Source organism: Anas acuta, chromosome Z (genome assembly GCF_963932015.1).
Source record: "Anas acuta chromosome Z, bAnaAcu1.1, whole genome shotgun sequence".
NCBI classification, from domain to species: domain Eukaryota; kingdom Metazoa; phylum Chordata; class Aves; order Anseriformes; family Anatidae; genus Anas; species Anas acuta.
In genome coordinates this window covers 40,122,978-40,136,516 of record NC_089017.1, presented here as the reverse complement: position 1 = coordinate 40,136,516, position 13,539 = coordinate 40,122,978, and the positions used below count along the sequence as shown (strand labels likewise).

The window sequence follows — 13,539 nt, the reverse complement described above, 5'->3', positions numbered from 1 at the left end:
GCCACCCAGACAATCACTTGATAGATGTTTGCTGCCTGGGGCTGTACTCATGACATTACAAAGAGGATACTGAGCTTGGTCAAGCCAGAGGACTACCACCCATTCCTGCTCTTTCATGTAGGGACAACTGAGGCTGGGACTCAGAAACATCAAAATGGATTTTATGTCCCTTAGAAAGATGCTGAAGAGGATCATCATAAGTATTGTTCTCCTCAATCCTCTCCATTGCAGACTGGGACCCAAGGAGGAGATGGCATACAGATCGTGTGAGTGAATGTCTCTGTGTATTTGGTGCCGTGTTCAGGGTTTCTGGTTCTCTGATAGTGAGTGTGATTTTGAGAGATGGGGCATTCTGCCATGGGATTAAGCACACCAGATGAAATGGGACAAGAGAGTTTTGGGCAGCAAGCTGGCCAGACTCATCAGCAGGGCTTTAAACTATATATGGCAGGCGAAGCAGATATACCTGTAAGTGACACAAAGGAATCACTGAACACTAATACTTTAAAAATCATCAGGGAAACAACTGTGAATCATCCTGTAGGAATGAGGAAGGACTCCTCTAAAAAATTGATGCAGCCCATAGCCCCAGCTGAAGTTCCTCTACACCAGTGCATGCAGCATGGGAAACAAACAGGAGGAGTTGGAAGCCACAGTGCAATTAGAAAACTATGATCTCTATGCTATCTTGGAAACATGGTCGGACGAATCACACAGCTGAAACATTGGAATAAAGGGCTACAGTCTTTACAGGGGAGGGAAGGAAGTTTGGGGGCATTTCCCTCTGTGTTAAGAAATGGATAGGCTGAGTAGAGTTGCCTCTAAGAAACAGCCAAGAGCAGATTAAGAGCTGGTGAGTCAAAATTAAGGACCAGACCAACAAAGGACATCTTGTGGCTGGGGTCTACTACAGGCTGCCTGATCAAGAGGATTCTGTTGATAAGGCCTTCTTGCTCCAATTACAAGCATCATGATCACAGGCTCTCATACTCTTGGATTTCAACCACCTGAATGTTTGCTGGGAAAGCTACATGGTGGGAAGTAAGCAATCCAGGAGACTCCGGGAATCCACTGAGAACAACTTCCTCATCCAGGTACAAGACAAACCACCCATGGGAGAAGTGTTACTGGATCCAGTGCTCACCAATGCAAAAGAGCTCATTAAAGAAGTTAAGACTGGAGGAAGCCTGCACTGACCATGCTTTGGTTGAGTTTGTAATCTCAAGGGATATGAGCCTGGCTAAGAACAAAGTCAGGACCCTTAACTTCAGAAGAGCCAAATTACAGCTGCTCAGAGAACTGGTGAATAAGATTGCATGGGACACTGTCCTTAGGACAGAGGATCAAATCAGAGCTGGCAACACTTTAAGGATATTTTTGTTAGAGAGCAAGAGCTCTCTATTCCCATAAGTAATAAATCAAGCAGGGAAGGTAGAAAAACAGCAAAGCAGAATACAGACCTGCTGGTCAAACTTAGGCAAAAGAAGGAAATGCACAGACGGTGGAAACAGGGCCGTGTACCCTGGGAAGAGTACAGAAATGCTGTCCAAATGTGCAGGGATGGGATCAGGAAAGCCAAGGCATTGACAGAACTAAACTTGGTGAGTGATGCAAAGAATAACAAGAAGGGGTTCTACAGGTACATCAGCCACAAAAGAAAGACTAAGGAGAATGTAACACCTCTGACAAATGTAGATGGAGAACCGGTAACAACAGATGTGGAGAAGGAACACAATTTAGGTACTTAAAATCTTCTTTACCTTGGCCCTCACTAGTGGTGAGGCCTCCCACATCTGTCATGTCCCCAAACATGGGGACTGTGGGAACAGGGTCCCTCCCACTGTATGCAAAGAGCAAGTTCAGGACCTGGTACAACTTAACAACTACATGTCTATGGGGCCTGATGACATGCATCCTATGGTCCTGAGGGATTTGGCTGACATAGTCACCAAGACTCTCAGTCATATTTGAAAAATCGTGACAACCAGGTAAAGTCCCTGATGGCTGAAAAAAGGGAAACATCACTCCCATTTTTAAAGAGGGTAGAAAGGAAGACATGGGGAACTACAGACCAGTGAGCCTCACCTCTGTGCCTGGCAAGAGCATGGAACGAATCTTCTTTCTGGAGGCAATATTAAGGCACATGCAGGACAAGGAGGTGATCCAAGACAGTCAACATGGCTTCACCACTGGTAAATCATGCCTGACAGAACTGGAGGCCTTCTATGATGGAGTAACTGCATCAGTCAACAACTAAACAATGTCATCTACTTGGACTTCTGTAAGGCCTTTGACATGGTCCCACATGACATCCTAATCTCTGAATTGGAAAGATATGGATATGAATGGTGTACCATCCAGTGGATAAGGAATTGGCTCAATGGCCACACCCAGAGAGTAGTGGTTAATGGTTCTATGTCCAGGGGGAGGCTGGTGATAAGCAGTGTCCGTCAGGGTTCTGTCTTGGCAACAGTGCTTTTCAATATCTTCATCAATGATGTAGACAGTGGGACTGAGTGCACCCTCAGCAAGTTTACAGATGACACTAAGCTGAGTGATGCAATTGATACCAAAGAAGGAAGAGATGTCATTCTCGTGTACAAAAGGCTCAACATGATCCAGCAGCATGGGCTTGCACCCCAGAAGGCCAGCTGCATCCTGGGCTCCATCAAAAGAGGTATGGCCAGCAGGTCAAGGGAGGTGATTGTCCCACTCTACTCTGCCCTCGTGAGGCTGCACCTGGAGTACTGTGTCCAGGTTTGGGGCCCCCAGCACAGGAAAGATGTGGACGAGTTAGAGCAAGTCCGGAGGAGGGCTACAAAGATGATAAGAGGACCAGAACACCCCTCCTATGAAGAAAGGCTGAGACAGCTGGGGATGTTCAGCCTGGAAAAGAGAAGGGTCCAGGGAGACTTCATTGCAACCTTTCATTACTGAAAGGGATCTTATAAAAAAGATGGAGAAGGACTCTTTACTCGGGTAGATAATGATAGAAAAAGGGAGATCAGTCTTAAACTAAAAGAGGATTGATTTAGACTAGACATCTACTGTTAAGCCAGGTCAAAATATGCCATCAAACATAAACAATTGCTTTTTGATTATGAAAAAGATAAAATTTTTGATAGATGCATAAGGTAATTTTGAAAAAAAAAAAAGATATAGCTTGAATGCATGACTGTATAAGGACAATGGCCTCAAATGGCCCCTTAGTTGTATAGATCCTACTAACACAAGTCTCAGTAGGATTTATACAATGTCTTACTAGTATTTATACAACTAAAAAGAACCCGTTCTTAAACATGAAATATTCACACAGCTTCCTAGATGGCAGGTGAGACAGGGGCACAAACGTGATACTGTCTGGAGTAGATGTACATTCAGCCAAAATTGTGGTACAGTTTAGCACTACTTACTCTACTAAAGAGTCTCTATGCAGAGCCTGAGTTAATTAAAAACATCACCTTTTCTTTTCAAATTAAATGATTGTGTAAAACTTCCTTTTACTCAGTGTTGTTTGTTTGTTTGTTTTTTCAGCAAAAGACTAGAAATTTTTTTTCATTGAAAAGTATAAATCTTGTAGTCTTTTGATGTTGATGTTGATTCATTAGTCAAATAACTTTTCCTTCAGAAGGAGATGACCAAGATCTTCTTATTGTTTCCCCTGTGTACCAGGAGAAAAAATAATTTGTCTTTTTTTCTACACAAAAGATATAAAACACACTTATTTTCATTACAAAACACTTTCATTTGTATATTGATTTTTTTCATGCAGTTTAATGACTAACTACTAGACTCATTAAAATGAAAATCTACAGGACACTCCATTATATGGTTGGCAACAGCCATAAATGTATGTCAGGCTGTGACAGAGCATGCTAGGGTATTACATCTTTGTACTGCATCTACACAAGATTTCTGCTCCAAAGGAATGCATTAACTGTTTATTATTTGATAAAATCACTCCCATCTTGTTTGTACCAACCTTTATCCATATGCTTTCAGAGAGATGCAGAATGACTGCTATATGTCTCCATATTAGTCAGTGCTAATAGGATGAGAACATAGAAGGTGGTATTATTATCATGTTGATAAATTGGTCATGGCTTATTTCCTAAGGAGGGGAACACTAGTTTAAATTTATGAACTGAAACCTATTTACAAACTCCACAGTCATTTTAAACTGGTATAAATCAGTTCTGCTTCTGAAAGGGGCTGCCCCTCAGCTGGCAATGGCTGTTTATTCCTGACTCCTGCTTCTGCCAGTGCTAGATTTCCTGTGGTAAACCATGGAACTGATCCAGATGAAAACTAACAATTTCTTCTTCATCATGTTTTTTTTGTTGTTGTTATTGTTGTTTGTTTGTTTGTTGTTTTGTTTTATTTTTTCCATCTGAGTTTTTAGTCAGATAAACTCCATGTTCCAGCTCAATCATGACTGCACAAACGGTAACGGCAGTGAGAGAGAGGCAGTATGAAGAAATAGCCCATGGTGTAAGATGGGGAATCCATTCTTTTAGTAACAGCAACCATTTAGTCTGCTTAGGTTGATCATGGCCCTGTGACATTAGTTAACCTGGTGCCAGTCACTGTGTGGATTCTTATTTTCCTGATTCTTACTTCCTCACATTAATTAGTGGCAGATTCATACTAAGTCAATGTAAGCCATTCTTGACCGTGAGTAGAAAAAATGCTGCTTGGGGCATTTATGCTACTTATTGGAATGAGTGCAAGCTCCTCTTCCAAAGATATCTATTTTCTACATGCAACCCCTACATGATCCCACAGAAAACCTCTTAAGAGTAATAAGACCTGGTCTGACCAGCCTGTGTTGAGAAAGTTCTGAGAAACTATAAAGATTATCCAGTCAAACTGTGTTAAGTTTTATAGAGCTTTTAGAAATCAACAGTTCCTGGGTAGCTATCTGAAGTTCTAACAACAGTGGTAGCCAACAAAAAATAAACAAATAAAAATACAAATTTCAGGCTGGTTACCATTAGATCATTTCAGCCAGCGTTCTCACCACATAATGAGTTAAGCACACTCTGAGAGCTCCAAGGCTAGATGGCATGAGCTCTTCCCCTTTCTCAGGGAACTGTAAGTCTCCTACCCAGGCTGCCAGCTTTGCTTCACAGATGTCTCTATTCCCAATATATCAGTAAATGTCTGGGGGATAATTGCTTTCCACTGCTTTCCATAATATTCTATGTAACTGATTTAACATTGTCCAATCTGGTTAGATATCTGGGCCTAGCCCTAAGCTGGAATTTGGGAAATTAAATCTTTCTAATCAGCAGATGCTTTGGATGCACTGGCCATCATTGAATTTTGCATGCCACTGAGCAGGTTTTTCAGCACAACAACCAGGAAGCCAAGGACACTACCATTTTCCTCATCCCTCCTACTTTATTTTATTTTATTTAATTTTTTTTTTTTACTAAAGCTATATTTAGTCCTCAGGCATCTGTTGATCCTCTAGCTCTCAGAAATACTGAGTATCATATCTTTGGTATAAGAAACTAAGAAGGAGAAAGGGAGAAAGGGAGGGAGGGAGGGAGGGAGGGAGGGAGGGAGGGAGGGAGGGAGGGAGGGAGGGAGGGAGGGAGGGAGGGAGGGAGGGAGGGAAGGAAGGAAGGAAGGAAGGAAGGAAGGAAGGAAGGAAGGAAGGAAGGAAGGAAGGAAGGAAGGAAGGAAGGAAGGAAGGAAGGAAGGAAGGAAGGAAGGAAGGAAGGAAGGAAGGAAGGAAGGAAGGAAGGAAGGAAGGAAGGAAGACACTTCATCTTTCAGTGGAGTCCACGCACATATTGTAAATCAGTTATGTAGACTACAGACATACAATTCCCTGGATAAGCACAAGAGGGATTATATGGACTATTAAAGTAACACTATGTTTTCCTTCCACCCTTACCTGTACAGATCACTTGACCTACTGTAGGAATGAACAGCACTGAAGGCACCTAGCTAATAGTTAATCACCTCTTATGTACACAGAGCTTGACTGTAATCCTCAGGACCAGCTCCTAGTTTGGCTCCACTCTTATCTTGCTTGAAGCTGATAAAGGGGTTGCATCTATCCTGCAGTTCCTCTCAAATTGCTGTGCAGAAGCAATCACTTTCTGGCAGGTTCTGTCAACAACAAACAGAAGTGCTTTTCTGCCATGTCACACCAATCTCACCTCCATAGAGCAGCCAGGGCAACAGTGGCATCTGAGCAATTGTCCCCATTCCTACATGTGCCTTTTCAATGAGACTTCAGGGAGAAGGAAGGAATGAGCAAGGTATCACAGTGAGAAGTGTTTGCCAACTGCTTTACATTTCCCCAGATTGTTAGCTCTTGCACTTACAAGCTGACTTCTGATCTTAAACAAATGGCACATGGTGTGAAAATTGATCAATATTTCTTTACCAGTATCCCCATTTTGAAAGTTGCCTCCTGTGTAGTGCTGGGAGTCTGATACCTAGAAAAGCTCTCCAGAAGATCTATATTGATACTGCTTTTACTAAAACAAGCAAACAAACTAACTAAAAGTAAATGTGATATTCTTGTGTTTACTTATCTCTGTTTATTTGTTCTGCCATCAATCTATGGGGAGGGGAAAACTAGCAAACCATTCTAAATGACTGCACTTTAACATCTGATATTGTAACTTAAAGTAACGCAGTTAAACCCAGATGAAAATGAATATGTTGTTCATAATATAATAACAAAGAGCAGCAAACAAACCTAACTACAGCTGTTTGGTTTGAACTCAAAACATTAACGCTATTATACAGGTAGAGAAAATAAAGACTTGAACTAAAATTAAAACAAGAGTTGTTGAGTTGGAAGTATTTGTCACAGAGAAACTTTTTCATCTGCAGATAACCTCCAGGCATACACTTTTTTGAATATATGCAAAAATGATATCTCTTCCTTTTATTGTAAAACTTCTTACAGTCCTAATTCAGAACAGCATCTGTGCTCACAACAGTACTTGAAAACATGTGATAGCTTTTAGACAAGTACCTAGGAGTTAGCCTACATCTACAAGAGAATGGTTGATGTTAGATCAATCAGGGTCAATAGCTGTACCAGCACTGTGAATGCCATAACCAGCATAACACTGATGTAGCTCAGCAGAGCATTCCCTTCCAGATGGCAAGCATTCCCTGCAGAAAGAGGTGTTTTGTGACTCCAGCCATGCACTTCTATTCTTTTTTTGGAGGTCAGTGTCCCCACAGGAGACATGACATATTCTCAGAACACTCTCCATCCACTTCTGTGCTAATCCACTTGACTTAATTAGGATATTACTTTTCATAAATTAAGCCAGCCATTGCACCGAATAGGGTGAGGGGAGTTCACAGCATTAGTTTTGATGGGAGAAAGCTGACAAGTGTCAGCCATGGGGTCTTACAAACAGCTACAGATGACAATGTCTTTAGCCAGTATTTATTAGTGAGGATCTATCCTAAGTATCTGATGTGGACACAGATATGATAACCAAACTGCAATCTGTGCAAGCTTGGTTAGTACTGGTTTAGTGAAAGCTGCACTCTTTCACATGCTCTCCAAAACAAAACTAACCTGTATTGCTGCAGTTTTCTCTTGCAACTTAGGTAAAAGCAGTGTACACTGCAGGGTACAGCTAGAAGGTAGAGCCATTTGAGAAAAAAAGGACCAAAGCTGTCTTTTTACCACTGTCCAAAGCAGCAGGTCTTTTTGCTTGTGCTGCTGAGGCATAGTAAAGTTGTGAGTGGTCCTAGCCTACTTCAGTATACATGATTAAAAAAATGTAGGAGTCTGTGGATATTGCATGGACTATGAATGCTCGCTAATGGGTCTGTCATAATAATTAAAAAAAAAAAAAGTTTCAAAGGTTATTTTATGAGTTTACATTTCTTGTGAGATGACAGACCTCTGTCATGAACCTTATAGTGTTTTTTGTAGTATGGCGGGTAGAAATCTCTTATGCAGGCTCTATCTAATTGGTAAAATTTTACTAAACTAGTACCCCCCGCAGAAAATCCTGGCATAGACAAGAATCAAGGATTTTTAACCTTTGTTAACCTTTTAACTTTCTGCAGTTTACTGTGCACCTATTGAAGTTCTGCAAAACAATTCTTTTCTTTCCTATGGAGCACTCAGTGCTGCATTACATACATTCTTATTTTATTTTAAATTAACAAAATAAACTGGAGTTGAGATCTTCCTGGCCTGAGCTTTTTACTCATCATTGGCCCTTAAGTCTCCCCCCAACTGTAGCTGCCCCCACTTTGCTCCACCCTTCAGCAATGCATGTAAATCAGACGGAGGCCAAGGAGCCCCAGCTCAGAGGGATGCTCACTCCCTGCATGGGACCTCAGTGAGGGCTCAGCAAGGGATACAACTGGGAACTATGTCTTTTCTACATCACTGTAAGCTGAACAGAAAGATAAAAGTTTCCTCCGTCATGCTTTCTCTCTCTCTTGGTTTCGTGTTTGTGGTGAAGACTGCTGCATGCAACAGCTTCCAGTGAGTTTGTTTGGACTTTGCCCACTGCTCAAACTTTTCTGGAGGGCTGCAGAGCATTTCAAGCTGCAGAAAAATGTACAGGGGAAAACACGTTAGGTAAGGCTGCCTACGCTTCCAGGTACCTCCTCTAGCCAAAGATGCTTTGTTTCTTAACTGTATTTTTTGGGGATGAGAATAAGGAAGGGAATGTTACATACCTGGAACTGAAGGCTAATGTCTCTTGCCTTTGCTGTTTTTGTAACTGGATGGTGATAGCTCTGCTGTGTTAACGGAATGGTACAGAAAGAGATATTTTTGGCTGATTGTTAACCAGTAAGTGTACCTATAGTTTTCTAGAAGAAAGTATAATATGTATGTCTTTTCCTCCACATCCTTCCCTCCCCCGACCTTTTTTGTTTGTTTTTTTTTGTTTGTTTGTTTGTTTCATTTCTGATCTTAATTTGAGATTTTTTGATGTGTTAATTAAAATTACTGCTGGCATAAAGTATTTGTAGCTTTATCAACCATGAGGATTATACATTTTGAAAATGTTTCCCCTCCCTCTTTTCCCTCCTGCCCCTTTTCCTCCCTAATCCCCTCGAATCAAAATCTCTTTCGGTTTTTGGGTCTTATTAACATGAATCTAATTTATTATTTTTATTTTTTTAAGAATTCTTTTCACTCTGACTGTGGTCTGGCAGGCCTTTCACTTAGGAAAAGGTAAAGATAACTTCATGTTTTCCGCTGTCCCATGTTTTTCTTATACATTTACAATATGTATTGTTTCATTACAAACTATCGTTTTCTTCTGTTTTTGCACATCTTATCAAGGCCGTGAAGAAGAAGACAATGAAAAAGATGTGAAAAATCTCAATGTCACAGCGCAAAAGCTACAGCCTAAGAATGAAGGGACTATTATAAATGCTCTCAGTGACATGAATCAGAGTTATGAAAGCAGAAAACAACAGAATTCCAGGTCATTTGTACCTTTTACTGGGATTACAGAGAGTAGGTAACATTATTTAAACACTGTCATAAGATTGATTTTTAAGATGCTATACCACAGTAATGCTTTCACTGTTCTCATGAGCACAGAGTTGGATGAAAGTATCCAGCCTATTGATTTTCTGCAGCAGCTCATTTAAATTATTCCTGTAGCCAGTTATGAAATAGTGTTAAAATTTTAAGGTAAAATTTGAGATTTTTCATCTTCAAAATGTTTAATGGTGATAAGACAAAACAGAGTAAAATGCTAGACATTATGAAATGGCTGGTCCTTGCAAAAGAGTTTGTAAAATTTTGTAAAATTCTGTATATTTTGTAAAAGTCACCATGACCAAAAATGAAATTGTATATATATTTATGTATATATTGTTGAGCTATATGAAAGTAAAAAAGAACCAGAGGGAGGAAAGGAAGGTATATCCCAGGCATCTGCAAAATGCCTGAGGGAAGGTTCCATTCCCCTCTCGAAATTAAGTGGAGTTTCCCCTTAAAAATGCCTCATTTCTTCAGAAACTAACAACACTTCCCAGTAATTGCCTTGTTTTCTCGTGTGAATGAAACCTGCATCCATCAAAGTGAAATATTTCACTTGAATATATGCTGCTTCTAGTAGACATGTCAGGCTTTGCTTCTTGAACATCCTGTAATCCCTGGTAGTTTGCCTCTAATCCCTAACCAAACAAACTCGGCTTAACTGAACAAACACTCCTAACAGGCAGCTAATTTTATTGTCTCTAGAGACAATAAAACTAGATGTCCTTAAGATCCTTTGGCAACTGGAGAGACCTGGGAGAACAAGTGAGAAAAAGAGGAGGTTCAGAGCCCCCTGAATGCTCAGTAATATCGTCTTGTTTTGTAAATTCTGTAATTCCATCTCACAGGTAAAAAACTGAATAGAAACTGCTGCCTAAATGGAGGGACCTGTATCCTTGGGGCTTTCTGTGCATGCCTAAAGCATTTCACTGGCCGGTACTGTGAACACGATGAACGGCAAAGGTAAAAAATAGATCAAAATCAGAGAGCTGCTCTGGCTGGTTACTTCTTGTGGCATACCAAATGTCTCCCTTGTCTTTGACAGCAACTGCGGCAGCATTGCCCATGGTGCCTGGGTGCTGAAGGGTTGTTGGCTGTGTCGGTGTGGCTTTGGTACTCTGAACTGTCTCTCTGAAATAATGCATGAAAACTGCGGTAAGGATTGGTGGTTTGGTTTTTTTTTTTCTTTGCTTTTTTTTTTTTTTTCAAGCATTTATTTTTTTCCTTAATGGACAACAGAATTGCATTCTGCAAGGCTGAGCTACCTGCAGGATTCTGTAAGTGCTCCTGTTAAATTTCTCCTCCCGCCTGCTTTGCTTCAGAGGATGTATTAGTGAGACAGTAAACAATGTTGCTGTTGCTTATAATAGTATATTACCTAAAGTACTTTGAGATCTTTATAATCCTGTTCAGAAGGGAACTACTTCCCCCATTTTCCCTGAAAAATTGGAAGGATTATTATTTTTCGTGATTTGCAAAATCTGCATATGTTTATGATTTCCCATTTAACAAGAGAAAACATAAATGTAAACTGTTGTGTGGTAGGATTAGAAACCAGTATTATGCTACAGAAACTGCCTTTGCCTGAAGAGTTAAACGTTCTTCCTTTGAGTGTTCAACTTAAATGGTTTTCTATTACAGAACCGAAAGACCTAGCAGGCCTGGCCACACTCAGTAAGGGCAGTCTTACTACTTGCCTTCCTACTCTCGAGCTCTGCTTAACAAAGGCAGTAAAGGTGGCACTATAGAATTGGTTGCTTATACTCAGAGCAGGGACTCGATGGCTTTCACATGCATGATGTTAAGCCTTCCTGCTAATAAGTGGAGGAGCCCCTTCCTGTTAAAGGAAGGGGTTAAAAGGCTACATGCAGACTTGAGTGCATACCTCTTGTGAAGATCTTGCCCTTGCTTTTGCTTGGTATTTACTTTTGATTATTCTGAGATTAATGCCTGCAAGAGCTGATAAGTGCTATCAGTTGCACCCCAAACGATCATTGATGGGACATCTATTCACAATCTCTCTCTTGAGAATAGCTCCTTTGATTGGTTTTAACAGCTGATATCTTTAACTTAAATACCTGTGAGATGTCTGAGAAGTTTCAAACTGTTGAAAATCTTTTTTTCTCTTTAACTATTTTATTTTCTTGATACTTTTGTAGAACTGAAAAGAGAAGAGGAGGAAATTACCAGACTATATTCTAATGGCCTAAGATTACAACAAACGATGTTTACACTCACTTGCCTCCTCACCTTACTCTTGGAGTTTTGCTGCTGGCAGTTGTGAATCTGGACAAAGGGAAATATAAATATTTTAAGATTCATGTAGCCCTCATCATGAGTCATACAACTTCCTTCTTCTGTATTACTGCAGAATACACTTCTATGTATATTTTTAAGATGTGTTAGTTAATGTTAAAATTTTTGGTTTATTATAAATGCAGATTATATAAATGTGAAGTATTTATTATATAACTATCTTATTTCTACTACCAACGTCTGATTCCATTAAGTCTTTATTTCTAAAATATTGCTCTTCCAGCGGAAGAAGAAAAACAAAATGTTCTATGCCCTAAGTATTGTAAGTTATAATAATTTTCTGTGTACCCAGTACAACTACTTTAACAAATAAAGACATTTTCATTTCTAAAGAGCTTTTGTATTTGACTTTATTTAAATTAGAAAATTCCAACTACCATTTTTTACTATATTGTATCCAGTAACAAACAGTCTGGAGCTTGAAACAATAAGGAGGATTTTAAGGGTAAATTTCAAGCCCTAATATATGAACAAACTAAAAGTTACATATATCTTTCAGTTTTCATTATTTATGATAGTTCTATTTTACTTTTATATAATCTTAGGCAAGAAGCCTATGTTTCTTAAGAACTCATAGCTGATACTTGTCTTTTGGAGGTTTATTTTTTTTTTGTATATTGGAAATATTAGTTCTTTTGTTTTTAAAAGGAAATAGAGGAATAACCTCCTTAAACTTTTTGTATAGGATATCTGGATTTATATACAATTTAAACGTGGGTATTTCTGAGCTGCAAAATAAATAATTAAAAAATGTTTGGAATGTGTAACCTCATTTCTAATGTAAGTTTGTAAGACATCAGAACCATTTTTTGTTTTTAAATTACAGAGAGCAACCTAAAATGTATCTTCATTCTCTGAAAGTTAAGCTACTACATAAAAACAATCACTCATGTTTTTAGAGCCAACAAAATTATCATTTATTTATAAAATAACTAAGGGGTCCTTAATGACTCTCAAAAGTTAAATATATGTACTTCTTAGCATTTCATAATTACAACAAACAAATACAACAATGTAGTTACTAAGCAGAAAAAAGATTAACTACCAACAAATTACTTAATAAGGTGGCTGTCTTTGAATCTGTGGTAGTTACATAACATGTTGACTTTTATAGGAACCATTGTGTAAAAGTGTGTGCATGGCAAGTGCTACAAATATTCAGACTTCTTTCCACACCCCGGAGCTGAATAGTAATGTTTCTTGCCCTTTATATAAGATACACTAGACCAGAAGTGATTCTTTTCTCATATTACTTATAATCTCAATTGTACACATAAATCTGTGTTTACACAGACTTTGAAAAGAAAAGATCATCTTAGGACAACTAAATATCAAAGAGAACAGCTTAGAGGAAAATGGTTATGCCTTTATTTATCAGATGCTGAAATTGCAGAGATGCCACCGTGAAAATATCTCGTCTTGCCATAAAGCATATCTGGGAAGAGATGCAGCTAGTAATGTGCTTTAAATATGTTTTACTTTTAGAGGGAAAGCAGAAAGATATGTGGAAAGTACACAGTAAAAATATATCTGAAGCAATACTCAATTTTTTATTCCTACAGAAAACATACTGAGCCATAAGAAATTGCAATTAGTGAAAGGTAAGAATGGCCTAATGCAGGGTTTATAGCAGAAGATCTATTTCTGTTGCAACAACATCCACAGCAGATATAATCAGGAAAAGCTGATCTGGAATAACTCCTTATTAGATCAGT

At 39.2% G+C, this 13,539-nt stretch overlaps 1 protein-coding gene across 1 annotated transcript; it reads left to right on the top strand.

Annotated features, from left to right (window-relative positions):
* The first annotated feature begins 8,273 nt into the window (after window positions 1-8,273).
* Window positions 8,274-12,156, top strand: LOC137848276 (cryptic protein-like). The gene is made up of 6 exons (XM_068667299.1): window positions 8,274-8,587; window positions 9,141-9,190; window positions 9,302-9,478; window positions 10,357-10,471; window positions 10,554-10,663; window positions 11,668-12,156. The coding sequence occupies exons 1-6, from the start codon at window positions 8,565-8,567 to the stop codon at window positions 11,790-11,792; spliced, it is 600 nt and encodes a 199-aa protein (XP_068523400.1). The 5' UTR covers window positions 8,274-8,564; the 3' UTR covers window positions 11,793-12,156.
* Window positions 12,157-13,539: the final 1,383 nt, after the last annotated feature.

Bases quoted from the DNA above. Each gene is read 5' to 3' on its own strand.
- LOC137848276 (XM_068667299.1), top strand. From the start codon at position 8,565: ATGTACAGGGGAAAACACGTTAG. The intron at 9,479-10,356 runs GTAGGTAACATT...TCCATCTCACAG, and splicing joins TTTTACTGGGATTACAGAGA to GTAAAAAACTGAATAGAAAC. The intron at 10,472-10,553 runs GTAAAAAATAGA...TGTCTTTGACAG, and splicing joins GAACACGATGAACGGCAAAG to CAACTGCGGCAGCATTGCCC.